The 15519-nt window shown below is 53.6% G+C and overlaps 7 protein-coding genes across 7 annotated transcripts; 5 read left to right on the forward strand and 2 right to left on the reverse strand.

Moving 5' to 3' along the window:
* Positions 1-530: 530 nt before the first annotated feature.
* Positions 531-1692, forward strand: HMPREF1541_10742 (uncharacterized protein; the record flags this gene model as incomplete). Its single annotated transcript, XM_008715411.1, has 3 exons — positions 531-772; positions 822-1168; positions 1217-1692. The coding sequence occupies 3 exons, from the start codon at positions 531-533 to the stop codon at positions 1690-1692; spliced, it is 1065 nt and encodes a 354-aa protein (XP_008713633.1).
* A 534-nt stretch (positions 1693-2226) lies between these two features.
* HMPREF1541_10743 (uncharacterized protein) lies at positions 2227-3316 on the forward strand (the record flags this gene model as incomplete). Its single annotated transcript, XM_008715412.1, has 4 exons — positions 2227-2346; positions 2396-2444; positions 2497-2917; positions 2971-3316. 4 exons carry the CDS (start codon positions 2227-2229, stop codon positions 3314-3316), a joined length of 936 nt encoding a protein of 311 aa, XP_008713634.1.
* A 1496-nt stretch (positions 3317-4812) lies between these two features.
* HMPREF1541_10744 (uncharacterized protein) lies at positions 4813-6667 on the forward strand (the record flags this gene model as incomplete). The annotated part of the gene is made up of 3 exons (XM_008715413.1): positions 4813-4962; positions 5054-5353; positions 5438-6667. The coding sequence occupies 3 exons, from the start codon at positions 4813-4815 to the stop codon at positions 6665-6667; spliced, it is 1680 nt and encodes a 559-aa protein (XP_008713635.1).
* A 682-nt stretch (positions 6668-7349) lies between these two features.
* On the reverse strand, positions 7350-9560 carry HMPREF1541_10745 (uncharacterized protein; the record flags this gene model as incomplete). The annotated part of the gene is made up of 6 exons (XM_008715414.1): positions 7350-7841; positions 7939-8013; positions 8073-8395; positions 8448-9012; positions 9071-9313; positions 9357-9560. The coding sequence occupies 6 exons, from the start codon at positions 9558-9560 to the stop codon at positions 7350-7352; spliced, it is 1902 nt and encodes a 633-aa protein (XP_008713636.1).
* An 898-nt stretch (positions 9561-10458) lies between these two features.
* On the reverse strand, positions 10459-10897 carry HMPREF1541_10746 (uncharacterized protein; the record flags this gene model as incomplete). Its single annotated transcript, XM_008715415.1, has 2 exons — positions 10459-10672; positions 10734-10897. 2 exons carry the CDS (start codon positions 10895-10897, stop codon positions 10459-10461), a joined length of 378 nt encoding a protein of 125 aa, XP_008713637.1.
* A 1170-nt stretch (positions 10898-12067) lies between these two features.
* On the forward strand, positions 12068-14194 carry HMPREF1541_10747 (uncharacterized protein; the record flags this gene model as incomplete). The annotated part of the gene is made up of 1 exon (XM_008715416.1): positions 12068-14194. One exon carries the CDS (start codon positions 12068-12070, stop codon positions 14192-14194), a length of 2127 nt encoding a protein of 708 aa, XP_008713638.1.
* Positions 14195-14656: 462 nt separating this feature from the next.
* Positions 14657-15517, forward strand: HMPREF1541_10748 (uncharacterized protein; the record flags this gene model as incomplete). Its single annotated transcript, XM_008715417.1, has 1 exon — positions 14657-15517. One exon carries the CDS (start codon positions 14657-14659, stop codon positions 15515-15517), a length of 861 nt encoding a protein of 286 aa, XP_008713639.1.
* Positions 15518-15519: the final 2 nt, after the last annotated feature.

Here is a 15519-nt window from a genome sequence, read left to right on the forward strand (position 1 = left end):
AGCGGTCTCAGCGACATTCCTGGCAATGGCCAGCGTTTTCACATCTATACAATAGGCTCTGCAATATAGTTGATCTTCCTTTCGATGTCAATACAGTGCTCATCTCGAATGTTGGTGTTTGATGCCTTGCTCAGGCAGTGAAATAGCCGAGAGAACGAATTGCAGGTGAAATGACGGCACTCACGACTCGCACTAATGCTAAAAAGAATATGCCAAGTCGCTCCCAAACTCTGCCAAAACTTCGCTGGAGCTCACCAGATCCTTCAGCTGGGGCTCTCGGCCGTGCCTATCATCTCGCTTTGTCCGCGCCTCGAAAATTACTAGTCGCTAGTTTAAGGACAGCATTACAACTGCTTGATCTCTGTGCGGCTGATCCCCGGCTGATCTGGCTCTATTTCGCTGCCCAATTTTTCTTTGCAAAGGCTGCTGAACACCAGCCTGGACTTGGACCTGCAGCTCAAAGTGTTTTGCAGCACTCGCCCGACCCTCCCGGATTCCAGTATCTATCTCAAGACTTTCATCTCGCCGATATGAACGGTTCGAAGCCCACTGTGGCCGAGTTGGCCAATATGACCACGGAAGAGCGAATGGCAGGCCTCGAGCACTCTGAGGTTAGGTACTTCACGAGTTACGACCATCATGGCATCCACGAGGAGATGTTGAAAGATGAGGTGCGGACAAGGTCATACAGGGACGCCATCTACCAGAACAAGCACATTTTCAAGGACAAGATCGTTCTCGATGTTGGCTGCGGTACTGGCATTCTGAGCATGTGAGTAGACTGAAATCTCGGGCACAAGCCATCATCTCACACATAGCAGGTTCGCTGCCAAAGCTGGCGCGAAGCACGTCATTGGTGTCGACATGTCGAGCATCATCAACAAGGCGAAGGAGATCGTCGAGCGAAACGGTCTGACGAGCAAGATCACCCTTCTGCAGGGCAAAATGGAAGAGGTGGAAATGCCGCAGCACATTATGCCAGACGGAAAAGTCGACATCATCATCTCGGAGTGGATGGGATACTTCCTGCTGTACGAGTCCATGCTCGACACCGTCCTGTACGCTCGGGATCGCTACCTGCGCAAAGATGGCAAGATTTTCCCGGATCGCGCAACCATCTACATGGCTGCGATCGAGGATGGAGAGTACAAAGACGATAAGATCGGCTGTGAGTGACGCATCTGTTTCGACACTAACATTTGTTGACGTGTGACAGTCTGGGACAACGTGTACGGCTTCGATTATTCCCCGATGAAGGAAAGTGCGCTCAGCGAGCCTCTCGTCGACACGGTCGAGATGAAGGCACTTGTCACCGATCCTTGCCCTGTCTTCGTTATCGACCTAAATACCGTCACCACCAAGGATCTTGCCTTCTCAGAAGGCTTCCAACTGCGTGTTCAGCGCAACGACTTCATTCATGCTTTGATTGCATGGTTCGATATTGACTTCACCGCATGCCATAAACCGATCAGGTTCTCTACCGGCCCGCACACGAAGTATACTCACTGGAAACAAACAGTCTTCTACCTCCGCGAGGTATTGACCGTCGAGGAGGGCGAGACCGTGCGCGGATTCCTTTCCAATAAGCCCAACGACAAGAACAAGCGTGACTTGGATATCAAGATTGATTATGAGCTCGATACCGAAGACGCCACGAGATATGGCGGCGGCTCGTGCGAGTACAAGATGTAAGGAGCCTGTCTCGCTGGTGAAACGTTACTGACCGCTTTCAGGTGTTGATCGACATCATTTTGATGCATTTTTCTGGCGCAATTTACCATTTTTCTGAACGCATTCAACGGCGCACCATAGCCACGGTATCATAGAGATGAACGGCATAAACGATAATGACCCGAGATGACCTCCAGGCCTTACGACATCAAGCTCCTCGTCTTTCCCTTAGATACCCAGACGAGTTGAAGCTGATCTTGATAATGGTGTTCATTAATGGACATTATTCAGAACTACCATGTCTTTGTCTCGATGCTTGACTCGTGCGTGTGAACAAGATTTGCATCTCATTGAAGTGCTGGGATACTGATCAGAAAACCACCCAAGTGCCGAGGTTCGCCTGGCTCGTCGCGCACCCCGCATCCGCCGAGGACAGCTCCAACCGCGAATGGCGCACCTTTTCTCTGCGTTTCGCTGTCTCTATTGATCTTCTCTGTTGCAAACTCGTTGAACTTGAATATCTTAGACGAGTATCTTTCAGATTATACAGCCAGTATGCCCGATCCAGGAGTTGGCTTTGAGTACCCTCGCACGGAGGTATCATGGCTCAAGCGCGACGTCTTGCTCTTCGCTGTCAGCATTGGCTGCACGGTGGATGAGCTGCCGTTCATCTATGTACGGGATCAAGCTGGAGTAGTCTAACAATGAGCTGACATATCCCTAGGAACTCCATCCCGACTTTGCTATGTTCCCAACATACCCCATCATCCTCCGTACGCCTACCCGCTAGATAACTCACAGAAGCTCCATGCTGACCGTAAGCAGCGTTCAAAAAGACATCGCAGGAAGTCATTGACTTCTACGCCGCACAAGCCGCAACGCCCATTCCGGGGGTACCTAAATTCGACTCCAAGCGCGTAGTAGACGGCCAGCGTCTGATACAGTTCCTCAAGCCGCTACCGACCACGTCCGAGGGCCGCAAGTTCGAACTGCGCTCAAAAGTACTCGGCGTGTATGACAAGGGCAAGCCAGGCACCGTCGTGGAGACAGAGCAGCTCATTGTGGACAAAGAGACGGACGAAGTATACTGTCGCGCCGTTGGCTCTGGGTTCTTCGTCGGCCAGGGCGGATGGGGCGGCCCCAAAGGCCCGGCGACGCAGAATTTCCCTCCGCCCAAGGGCAAGGAGGACAAGCCAGATGTGGTCAGTGAGACACAGCTGACCGCCGAGGCGGCGCATCTATACAGGTGAGCAGGTCTGTGCCATGGAAGACAGGAAACGATCATTGACATGCGATTAGGCTGAATGGCGACTACAACCCGTTGCACGCGACGCCCGAGCCCGGCCAGAAGATGGGATTCGGCGGCACCATCATGCACGGGCTCTACTCGTGGAACAACACGGCGCACGCGCTCGTCAAGGAGCTCGGTGGCAGTGATCCAAAGAACATCAAGGAGTTCCAGGCCAGATTTGCCGCGCCAGTGAAGCCGGGCGTGAAACTCAGCACCGAGATCTGGCGGACCGGTGAGATCAAGGATGGCTGGGAGGAGATTCGATTCCAGACCAAGGTCGCAGGCAAGGTCGTGTTGAGCAACGGCAGGGCGTTGATGAAGGTGGTGAGCGGGCAAAGCAGGAGCAAGCTCTGAAGGTCGGCCTGATAAGGTAGGGGTGACCCCCCCTCAAAGCTAGTTCAGTAACCATAAAGCCTCCTCCACACGCTTCTATCGATTCCTCATGCATCGGCACAGAAGCCGTATGGGGTCATGAAACCTCCGTGCGGCAGCGACCGGGTGCGGGATGGTCGGTGGTGGGCATGGATTTTTTCTGGCTTCCGGGCACGAGGTGTCACACAGCCCACGTGCAATGATTCTAGGTGAAGCGTAGATTCGCACCATGGGTTATTCCCTGGGCCTGGACTTGGCTACAGAGTCTAGGGATGGACGAAATCGACGGAAGGGCTCACCTAGCTCAGAGCAGGGGCTTGGTGCCTATACACAGCCTAGCGATACAGCCTGATGAGCCGCCGTCTGGGCGCCCAGAAGCTCGTGCAGCCAAAGCTTTCGCTCCAAGCATTGCCATGATGCTTGGGAGTCTTGTCTTTACCAACACCCCATCTTCTTCCTAGACTGCCGTTGCATTTATGTATCGCTGTGCTACGATATAGCTGTATAGAGATACAACTTGTTGTCGCCGCGAGCAACTTGTCTGCCCAAGATGTTTGAAGACCCTGTGAGCCCGTTCAGAGATTGTGTACCCCACCGGCGACACTCCGCTATCATGCTCAACAGCGGAGAGTCCCCATGGGCGACTTCTAAGCTGTCGCCCCGGGACCCGAATACCGCATTAGTTCTTTGGTCGGAGCAATTCCACCTTGTCTCCAGTGGCTACGGAGTATAGATATGCCCGCGGAACCGCATATCAACGCCGCTGTTGCAGTCGACGGCGAGCGGACGAATTTTTCTCGGGCGCCACCCATGGTCCAAACATGGCAAGGTATCTTTGAAGCGTGCGCTTCGGCTGCAGATCTCCGCCCGTGCTTGCATATCCAAACCAATCATGGGAGTTCGCACGGTCCGAATTGCCTTTCAGGCCAACCCGACAGTAACATGCACCATGGGATCATGCCCCAGCTTTCCACGACCCCCAGTCCCTGGTTGACTTTTTGAGGAAGCCACTTGCGTCCGCTAAGTCGCATTTGCTTTCTTGCTTTTACTCCTCGCTTTACCACAGTCGGGCTCTTAGCCGTCCATCACCGAATCATCCCCACAAGTATCACCCGATCAAACCACTCCCCACCTGCCAGGCTCTCCCGCGTTACACTCATTTCGCCCTTTTCCATGGAGGGGATCACGAAAACGATGCCTTGGCAGCCGCTTTGCTCCTGCTGTGATTTGCTCCCGCCATGTTGCCAAGAGAGGATGGGAGGCAAAGTGCAGGAGCGCCCGGCTCTAGCATTCGCCATGGTCAAAAGTCGGCGCATCGGAGTAACTCGCGAGTGCAACGCCGCCGGAGGACCAGTGAAGAAGGTGGGATATAAGAGTCTTGTGACGCCTTGGTCAGAGATCTTGTCTGGTCGTCCAAGAGAGCTTCTCTCACCACCTCATTTCTTGTTCACACGTCTTTGCGATTTCACTCTTACAACATGGGAGGAGCAGGCAAGAAGCCCGTCAACATTTTCCGCATCTCCCTTGGCGATGAGCCTCGGGAGGTCAACAACTGGCGCCTATGGTTTGCCGTCCTCAGTTTCGGTATCATGGGTGCCGCCCGTGGTATCGATGAGGGCCTGATTTCTGTAAGTCGTTCTTCTGCCTTTCGCATTCAGCCCCTCTCACTGCTTCTTCGCATTCCTCTACGTGCCACAGCATGAGCTCATTCAACCACAGGGTACCTTCAACACCAAAGCCTTCCAGACTCTGCTCGGCTTTGATACACTCGACGAAAAAGAGTATGCCGACATCAAGGGCAACGTCAGCGCTATGGTCCAAATTGGCAGTGTCGGCGGTGCCCTCCTTGCCTTCCTGCTCGCCGACAGAATCGGTCGTCTGTGGGCCACCCGTCAACTTTGTCTCCTATGGATCCTTGGTATCGTCATCTTTATGACCAACGGCGGCAGACTCGGCCAGGTCTACGCAGGCAGATTCATCGCAGGGCTGGGAATAGGGCAGACAACCGTCGTCGCCCCAGTTTATGCAAGTCTCACTTTTCTCTCTCGAAGACGCTAACCCGCCTCATTGAATCGTCCGAACACGGCTAACTCGCGTTTCCAGATTGCGGAGATCGCCCCTAAAGCTGTCCGTGGGCTCTGTACTTGCGTGTTTGCAGGTTCAGTCTACATCGGAATCATGCTTGCGTACTTTGCTAGTTACGGCAGCAACCTACACATCGATATCAACAGCTACAACTCATGGGCTGTTCCCACCTCCATGCACATCATGTTTGCTGGTCTCATCTTCATTCTGTCATTCTTCAACAAGGAATCGCCCCGGTTCCTCATCAAGAAAGGCAACGTGGAGCATGCTGTCGAGAATCTCGCCCGAATTCGCAATCTACCTGCTGACCACGAAGTCATCGTCCACGAGATTCACGAGATCAAGCACCAGCTGGCTGAAGAGCAGGAGGCTACTATGGGCCAGGGTGTCTTCGGCATCTTCCGCGAGATGTTCTGCATGCCCAACAACTTCTACCGAATCTACCTTGGTCTCGGCTCACAGTTACTCTCGCAATGGTCGGGTGCACAGAGCATCACCATTTACGCCCCTGACATGTTTGCCCTTTTGGGCACCACCGGTCAGCGCGAGAAGCTCTTTGCCACTGCCATCTTCGGTGTGGTCAAGTTTGTGGCGTCCATCATGTGTGCACTGTTCCTTGTGGATGTCATTGGTCGCAAGCGTGCTCTCAGCATCGGCATCATCCTACAAGCCGTATCCATGTGCTATGTTGCCGCGTTCCTGACAGCCGTACCCGGCATCGATGAGGAGGGATTCGAGTTCACGCCCTCACAGAAGAAGGCGTCAACTGGCGCTATCGTGATGATCTACATCAGCGGTTTTGGTTGGGCAATGGGTTGGAACTCGATTCAATATCTGCTGAACGCCGAGATCTACCCGCTTCGAATCCGTGCCATCTCCTCGTCAATGGTCATGTGCTTCCATTTCGTCAACCAATACGGCAACTCGCGTGCCGTTCCACAGATGCTGCTACCCGTCTCCAGTGGTGGCTTGACCCCAGCTGGCACCTTCTGGCTCTTCACGGCTATCACCCTGCTGGGCTTGTTCTGGGCATGGTACTTCATCCCCGAGACAGCGGGTCTGTCGCTAGAGCAGATGGACTACCTCTTCAAGCTGAAGTGGTACCGCATCGGCATCTTCGGCAGGAAACAGGCCGAGATCGACGTTGCGGCTGACAGGCAGAGATGGACGGATGAGAAGACCGCGCAGGAGGGCGTGCAGGTCGAGTATGCCCAACAGCCGGGTCAGGATGCTGAGAAGAGGGCTTGAGAAGGTCTTTGACTCTGAGTTTTCCGCACGTCTGAGGTGAAACAGCGGCCTCGCGGCATATCAGGCTCGTGGCAGTGAAACCGCTATGACTGCATATGGTAGCAAATAAACAACATTGCGAATTACGTTTTCTCGCTTTTCAAGGCACCTTGTGCATTAGCCTACACACTACATGACCATTTGATCTAGCATCTATAGCATCGCGGACGCCTATCCGTGTGATAGCCTCTCCTCTGCATCCGCATCCGCATCCGCATTCGTGGACGGATCTCCCCCGCAAAGCCATAGCCCCGGAAGTCTGTCCATCTCACACGTTCTCCGCATCCCGTGCCATATCACGGAGATCATCCACGCCAATCATTCACAGCGCCGTGGGTCAGGCATTGAAAATGTAAGTTGTAACGCAACGTTAGCATCGTAGCTGATATGGTCCTTCGACATCCTGCAGTTCTCGGACCATGGTCAGGCCCCCTGATACTAGCCTGCTAACCATCTGGGAGTCATGGTCATTAGATCTGCTGGAACAATTCTATCATTGTACTATCGCGACAGTCACGAGAGTGTTCCATCTTAGCTTACCACCGGGCGGCTGAGGAATGCAGAGTGCAAGTATACTGCCACTCCCCGTTGCTCGCATATCTACTACGCCTTCTACTATTCCTCGTTTCCACGACTCACCCCCTTACTCCTCGTCGTCGTCCGGATACTCAATAAACATCCTTTCATACTCCCTAACACTCCACTCGCCCGAAGCCGTGTCCACCGTGAGATTCGTGCTCACCACCTCCCCACCCCTCAGGAAGCCACTCTCGACCTTGCCCCCACTCAACGGCCTACTCAGCCGGTTCTCGCCCGCCACAACGGTAAAATTAGCCATGGACAGCTCGTAGGCATTGCGCTCCGCCACGGTGGGACAGCCATAAAACCGGGCCTGCACGTCCCGCGCCGTCACGTGCATCTCGAAGTAGCCGCGGAAGTAGCCTTCGGCCCACTGCAGCTCCGGGTTGTCGGTGATGAGGGACTCGGCTTGGGCGTTGCCCTGCGAGACGTTGGTGCCGTAGCCGGACGAGGAGACGGCGGTGCCGCCGAATTCGACGCCGACCGCGCCCGAGCCCGTGGCGGGGTCGTAGGAGGTGTGGTCGAACCAGACGAGGTCCGAGACCCAGTTCGCGTGCTGGAGGGGGGAAGGGGTGCTGTTAATTACATGTCGTTGAGCGGTACAGGGGCCAGGGGATAAGAGAATGGGCGGGAGAGAGGGGTGGATGACTCACGCTGTCGCCGGCAATCATGATGTTGTTGTCGATCCCATAGTCGAGGAGGGTTTGATAAGTGCGGTTGCGGTTTGCCTTGGCACACGCGTTAGCTGGACAGTGTTCCCTGCAAGGCTGTTTATAGGGATCCTGACCATGTATCCATCCCACTGATCACCATTGTAGGGCACCTCGGACGAGCCGAACCAGTTGGTGACGTTGATGCGACTGAAGACGATCTGGCTGCCGATGATGCGCCACACGGCGCCGCGGTCCTTGCTGTCGATGAGGCTCTGGTAGAACCAGTTCTCCTGGCGCGCGCCCATCAAGGTCCTGCCTGCGTCGTTGCTGATCTCATAGATGTACGGATCGTTCCAGCCTCCAAGCGTTGTGATGGAGCGATCGTAGTTGCGGGTGTCTAGCATGATAAGATCGACGAGCTTACCGAGCTTGAAATTGCGCCAGATGCGGAGATTATCTGCCCTCTTGTTAGTGGTCGGGGATGAATGATGGGGTGAGAGAAGACGGACCGTCCATGGCCACCTGCCGGATGGGTTGATACTCGAAGTATGCGCGGACGGCATTCATCTTGCGCTGGTCAACGCTCACGCTACCGAGCTCGATGAAGGAGTCTTCGGTGTTGTTCATGCCGCTGAAGCCGTCTCTGTAGCCGTTATTGGCGATCTCGTGGTCATCCCACACGGGTATCCAGGGGAAGTTCTGGTGCGCCAAGGTGAGGTCAAGGTCTGTACGATACTGGGCAATGCGAGTTCGGTAGTCATATAGACTGACGATTTCCTTCTGCGGCGAAGCGGCTCGCTCATCACGTCCAATGACTCCATTTTCATACTCGTATAGATAATCTCCTAGATGGACCATGTAGTCGATGTTGTCCTTGCGTGCGGCGTTGCCATAGGCATTGAAGTAGCCGTTGGGGTAGTTGGAGCACGAGAAGACAGCAATGCCAATAGGTGTAGTGCCGTCATCCTCGGCGGGAGCGGTCTTGGTACGACCCACAGGAGAGCTATTGCCAGTGCCGCAAACTGTAAACTTGTAATAGTAGGTTGTGTAAGGGGCAAGACCTGTTGCCTCGATCTGTTGGTAGGAAACAATTAGGCCAGATCAGACAATGAATGGCTTTGCAGAGCTTTACCTTGACCGTGTAGTCGATGTCGCTTGAAGTAAAAGCCTGCCCCGAGCTTACGATAGCAGAGAGACTCTCGTCTGTGGCAACCTGCCAGTCTAGACAAATAGGGCTAGACGAGACCTGGGTATACCGTTCGGTCTCATGGCTGTAGAGTGGCACGTTGCCCTCGACCGTGATGTTGGAGGGGTCACTCTCTAGAGAAGGCGCGATTCTCGTCCACAAGATGACCGAGTCGCTGTAGGGATCACCCTATGCTGTGAGTAGTTGAGGTAGTGAACAGACCAGTACTTACAGATGCAACACCATGCGTAAAGTTCAGGCTGTCGGTGTCCCAGTCCGGAGTATCACGTTTTGCCAGGTGCCGCTTGGTCACCTTGCCAACGTCAATACCCAACGACGGGTGCTCTGAGGATGGACTGCGGTAGTTCAGGTTTCCACTGTAGCTTGCAGAAGCCTCAAGACCCAGAAGGGCGAGCACCGCGAGATTTTGAAGCATTTTGAAGGACAGACGCAGGTCAACTAGTTAGAAGCACAGCAGGACTCACCTGAAGATCCTCAAAAGCAGTTTCTTCGCCCACGCTTTATAGCTTTGGTTTGCAGGACCTCATGATGGTACGGGTATAGCCCACGTTCCTGGCCTGCCGTCCAGTTTGCGATGAGCATGAAGCCATCCCGCCCGCCGAGCACGCTTCGCGTGCTTCGCGTGCTTCTCGGGCGCTTTAGCGGCAGTCTTGGCTGCTCGTTACGGCAGGTCCATTGTGCTCGGAGACCACTGGGGTGAAGGTGTTGCCAATAGACGAACGTGAGAGCACCACGGGTTGTCGATCGTGCATGGACATGTGGTGAAATACATCGAGTCTCATTCGTCGACGTATCTGGGGTCTTGGCATTGCCAAGCCTTGGTCCGCTCTCTTTGAAGTCGACGTCATTGGTTGATTTCTTCTGGGTAGTGAGGACCAGTAGCTGTGTTATCGGCCATCTACACATTGACGCAGTACATCTGACAGTATACGGGCAGGAGATCACCGCTGTTTACTCTTCCACATTACAGAACTCGCCAAGTACAGGTAACGTTGGCATCGGAACAGTCAACTTCAATAACACAGGATCCAGCACAATATATTTGTATTTGGGGCACAGCATGCTGCTTATCTGAAATTTGGAATATTCTTGCTGCTGATCAATCTGATGCCTGTGCTTGAATCGCCTGCATGCTGATTGTGCTGGCACATTCAATGACCATCGTAAATGGACATGATTCCATCAGACGATACTGCTACTGGGTGGCGGGAAGACAGGCACCGACGCCGTCGTAGCCCATGTGAACAACTCTTTCACCCGGCTGAAGATGCACTGCAGGTTTAAATGGCAGCAAGGGTACTCCCATCGTCTGTTCACTTCGACGCACGCAGGTTACCCTCCTCTTTGGCCTTCTTTTGTTCCAACGTCTTGACGCCACTGTCACGGGGGTCTCGAACCTCGTCCTTCGGGTTTCCGTTCGCACGTCGGATTTCTTGAATCTCCTTATGCCCTCCGGCAGGTGTTTTGTCGGAATGGATGAAATAGTATCCTGATACTAATGCCAGCAGAGCCCCAACGCCATAGAAGCTATGCTTTGAATCAGCAACGGATCGCCTTGAGGGAGTGCTTGGATGAATGGTGGACGTACGCAGGACTGGTACCACTCTTTGCGGGTGACGCTCGCTGGGCTGTGCCTTCTTGTTGTGAGGATCCTCCCTCTGAGGCGAAGCGTCGGACTGAGTTTACGGGTCGTATCTGAGGGAACGATTGAAGTCGAGCCGTGGCGCGAGTTGAGCGTGCGATGGCAGACATATTGAATTGGAGAAGAGAAGCTGCTGTTATGCTTCCCTAATGACTTGTCGCAGGTGATGGCAAGAAGGCAGTGATTTTCTTGTAGTACCTAGCTAGTGCAGCACACCTTCACCCCATCAACGTCATGATTGAATAAGGATATGACCCGCAGAGGCGAGAACGGTGCTCCAGCTTCATGTCAGGCACCGCAGCAGTAGACGGGCGTAGGTCAATGTGATTGGCTGGAAGTGAGTTGTATGATGCAGAGTCGATTACGCTACGGAAATGCTTTCCGTCTCTTGCATCTCAACGTCCACCGTCGCTTCATCCGACGCTGGATAGCATTCCGTGTACATTTTGGAGGTAATAATCACAAACCTATCACGACATAAGGTTCATATAAGATCAATGGGCCGAACGGCTTGGTCATGCGCCCCGCTGCGGGCCAGGGCTGAATCTTCTCGAGGGCTGGAGCTATATGAAATACCTCGAATGTTTCTCTTGCCCATGAATTTATCCAGTCGAAGCAAGGGCTGGCCGAATGAGTATCATTACATCGTGCAAAGAAATGACCTGAGCTCTAGTACACCATCGTCTCTCATTATGCTAATAAGCGCCGACCTGCTTGAAACCCTTCGCACTGTTTCGGAATTTCGCGCGGGGTATTTATGTGCTTGACGCTTGCAGCGCTGTTCGCAGCACCCTTTGGCATAAAGGGCCGGTGACCTTTGGTTCGTGTCAGCAGTCTTCAGGTTGTGCCGGTTCTAAAGCCGCTGGCCGTGGGGTGACCGCCGACCCACGCTCGCCGTCTTCATGCCAGGGGTGACGGCACTGTCGATGTCTCCTGATTGGTGTAGATGCATTTGAGGCAAAGGACATCTCGGCTGGGCGCATATCGAGGCCATGGGCCCTAGGCGACTCTACCGGTACATTCGTACCAGCCGCCAAAGTTCCCTGCCAGGGCTACAGGTGGCCGCACCGAGGCTTAGCACAATTTGCACCGATTCAGCATGTTTTGGACTGCGCCTCATCATGGCCTGGCCGCCTCAATGGTAGTGGACGGGGCGTAGCGGCTTGGTCTGCTAATGTGCTGTGGCATATAAGAAGGCGTCCAAACTTCACATTCTCCGGTCAACCTTTAGGTATACTAACGGCTCTCATCGGGTCGATCTTACAGATTCAAAAACATCTATGGACCGATTGTTTCATGAAGGAGGGAATTTCTTCGGAACGACGCTAGCTGGCCTCACTCCAGATGGAGAAGATATTACCACCATCACAACTACGTTGACTGCTGATGAAGCCACATCGCGGCCGACAGACGCTGACGGCGCCCTAGAAGCAGTGAACACAAGTGCCTCGATTGCCAGCTCCAGCAAGCAGTCCCTAGACCCCGGCGAATTCCGAATCCTGAAGTTCTCGACAGTCGAGGTTACCTCGGAATTGAGATGCGTAACGAGTCGTGAGGAGTTGGCCAGAGCACCTGCCTATGTTGCCCTTTCCTATTCCTGGGGTACGGTGGATGTGTCACACTCTATCCAAGTGGACGATCGCACGGTCAACGTCTCGAAAACTTTGTTTGAAGCCCTGACGAGCCTACGCAGCCAGGCCATATTCGAGGCATGCGATGGAAATCTTTGGATCGATGCCCTTTCCATCAATCAGCAGGATGTGGCAGAAAAGACCCAGCAGGTCCAGATGATGGCAAAGATATATCAAAGTGCTACTATCGTGGTCGGCTGGCTAGGTCAGATGACCACTAGTGATCGAAGAGGGTTCGAAACGATTCGCAGCGTGACGGAGACGCTCAGACTGGGAGAGGTCTACGATGGGCTCGGAAATCACGTGATGAATGCTCCCGCCCTCGCGAGCACATTCACTCTTGCCGAACGTGAGGGTATCCCCTACGTTGGTCATCCAGCATGGGAATCCGTGGCGCCGATATACGAGAAAAGCTGGTGGTCCAGGGTCTGGATCATCCAAGAGCTACTTCACGCCCAGCACTTCATGTTCCTCTGTGGTGAAACGGTAATAGAAGATTACATTCTTCATTTTGCAGCCAACTTGGCAAGAGTACCTTTTCTCTCACAAGCAATGCACGAGGCTCGTGGGTCTGGACTGGGAAGGTTTGCGGCATCTTCGCTGGCGCTGTGGCGTGAGGAATGGATTAAGGGCCTCCGATCAAATATGCTCGCATGTCTTATCAGGACTGTGGCTGCAAAATCTACAGATCCGCGCGACAAGATCTTCGCGTTGGTATCATTGTGCAATGACATCCAACCAGATTTCATCAACTACGACTACGGCCTGAAAGAGGTCCTGATTGGGTTGGCAGGTGTTCAGCTCAGGAAACGTGCACCTAACATGGACGGACTATCTATTCCACAAAGTTTTGGAAGAATAGAGGGTGTCCCTAGTTGGGTTCCATGTTGGGCCGGTGCAACGCCAACTGGGGTGGTCGACCTGGCTATGACACGCTTTTCTGCTCTTAAGCACGGCACTGAACTTCCACCATGTTCGGATGTATTTCTCCAGGCAGTGGAAAACACTTTCATCCTCGGCATTCATACGCAAAAAATGGACGAAATTGCAGTCGTCCTCGACACCCACGTGGAAGGCGATGTCCCATCAACTAAAAATATTGCGCGAGATATTTGCTCAGATGACTACTATGCGTGGCTCTGTGCCTTCTATCGTCACCAATGCCGCCAACATCAATTAGAGTGGGATCTAGCCGAGCTCACCGAAGGTCTTGGGACCTACCCGACCGGTAAGCCGATAGAAGAGGTATATTGGCGCAGCAAAATATTCGACGACCAGCGTGCCAGGTCGTCGCAGATAATTGCGAAACACTGTGCTCTCAGCCGCGAAGAAATGCAGGAAACCTTTCCAAGAGTTATCTCACTCGCAACGGAAATAAGGGAGGGAGAGGCTTTGGGGGTGCATTCTTCTCAACACTCTTTCCAACAGATGCAACTCTGCATGTCTTACGAGGACCTGGTCAGAGATATCCAATTCAAGAGAATGGCTGACTCAGACGAGTATACTGAGCGGTCTCCGGGAGGTTTCCGCAAATACGCGGTCACCGTGAAAGGCTATGTAGCCTGGATACCGCCAAATGCAGAGATTGGTGACGAGCTCCACATGGTTGACGGCGCTCGAGTTCCGTACATCCTACGACGGCTTTACGACAAGGGCGAACCTGAGGACTACAATGTTGAGCTGGTAGGCGATGCCTATGTTCACGGCCTGATGAGTGGGAACGACATCTACAGCTCGGATCTATTGGAGGCCAAACAGCTTGTCCATATCTTCTGATGCTCTTCTATACTGTCATATGATGGGTTATACGCAGCCCGAAAACCAGCGATATCGCTTCAGGGTGACTGGCGTCCGGTGTCATCAGGTACCGTTCATGGCTTCGATGAAAGTGATGTTTGACGGCGGAATCACAACATTTTGCACTTTAAACCAACAGTTGAGATGATCGCTCAAATTTGAGAGTCGTATGATCCATACAAATGTTTCTGCTCCGGATAGTCTGCCAAGAAGCAGTGTCCGCCTTGTTGCCTTACAGGTGGGGTGCAGACTTCTTCATATCACTCCATCCTCAGACAGAGGTCAGTTCACGAGGTCACCGCGTCATGTGACTTAAGTTGCCTTGTAATTGTGTTTGTTTGTCACTCTCATGGAAAACGGCGGCTCTAAATCGGCACGCTTTTGTACATTGTTCTCTTTACTTCAGCCACATTCACGACACCGTTTAGCAGCGCATCGAAGATGTCGCCAACAGACACTCCGTGGGATGGGAAGTTCTCATGCTCACGCAGTGATCCATATGGCCCTCTGAAAATGGATCCGAACGGCCTGGCAGACTTGAGCTTCGACCCATCGATCCGCGCACAAGACCATGTCCTCCAAAACCCAAGCCTCTTCCCGTCCGTGCGACCCTCATTCCAAGATCTGCACGACATGATCGGAATTCCAGCTTTCGCAAAATACCGCGATGCTATTGACAAGCAATACGAGTTCCTAGACGCCAGCCGCCTTACCATCATCGCCCAGCTCACCGCCGATGCCTACACCAAAACCGGTCTCCGTCCCACCGAGACTCAAATCAAGAAATCCGTCGAGGTTCTCGACCGGTACTTGCCCATTGGACTCTGCTCCTCCGCGCACATCGACCCCAACCGCCTTCGCTACTCCATCAAACACGGTCAAAGAGCCGTCGCCTTCTTCGTCCTCAAGGGTCTGCAAGCCTGCCTCGCCGAAGTCGAGGTCCGCAACAATCTCAACATGGTACAGCTGAAACATATCGTCATCGAAGCTGTCGAAGCCCTGCAAGAGAAATTGGTGCAGGTCTCCATGTACCAACACGGCGGCAAGGAGGCGTTCAAGCTGGCTCTTGCCGCTAACGACCACGACGTGATCCTCTATGACACCTCAGCGCTGCGTACTCTGCTGGACGAAGCGCAGCAGGAGCTGTGCGACACAGTCGAGGATCACGCGTCGAGGATGGTGGCGGTCACGATGCAGCCTGCCGACTTTCGGATCTGGAACGCGGTTGGCGCATGCAAGTTGCTCTTGAGACGGATTGTGGATATCGACGATGATGATATCGAGGACGAGGTCCTGTGGTGATC

Source organism: Cyphellophora europaea, assembly GCF_000365145.1.
Source record: "Cyphellophora europaea CBS 101466 unplaced genomic scaffold supercont1.14, whole genome shotgun sequence".
Lineage (NCBI taxonomy): Eukaryota > Fungi > Ascomycota > Eurotiomycetes > Chaetothyriales > Cyphellophoraceae > Cyphellophora > Cyphellophora europaea.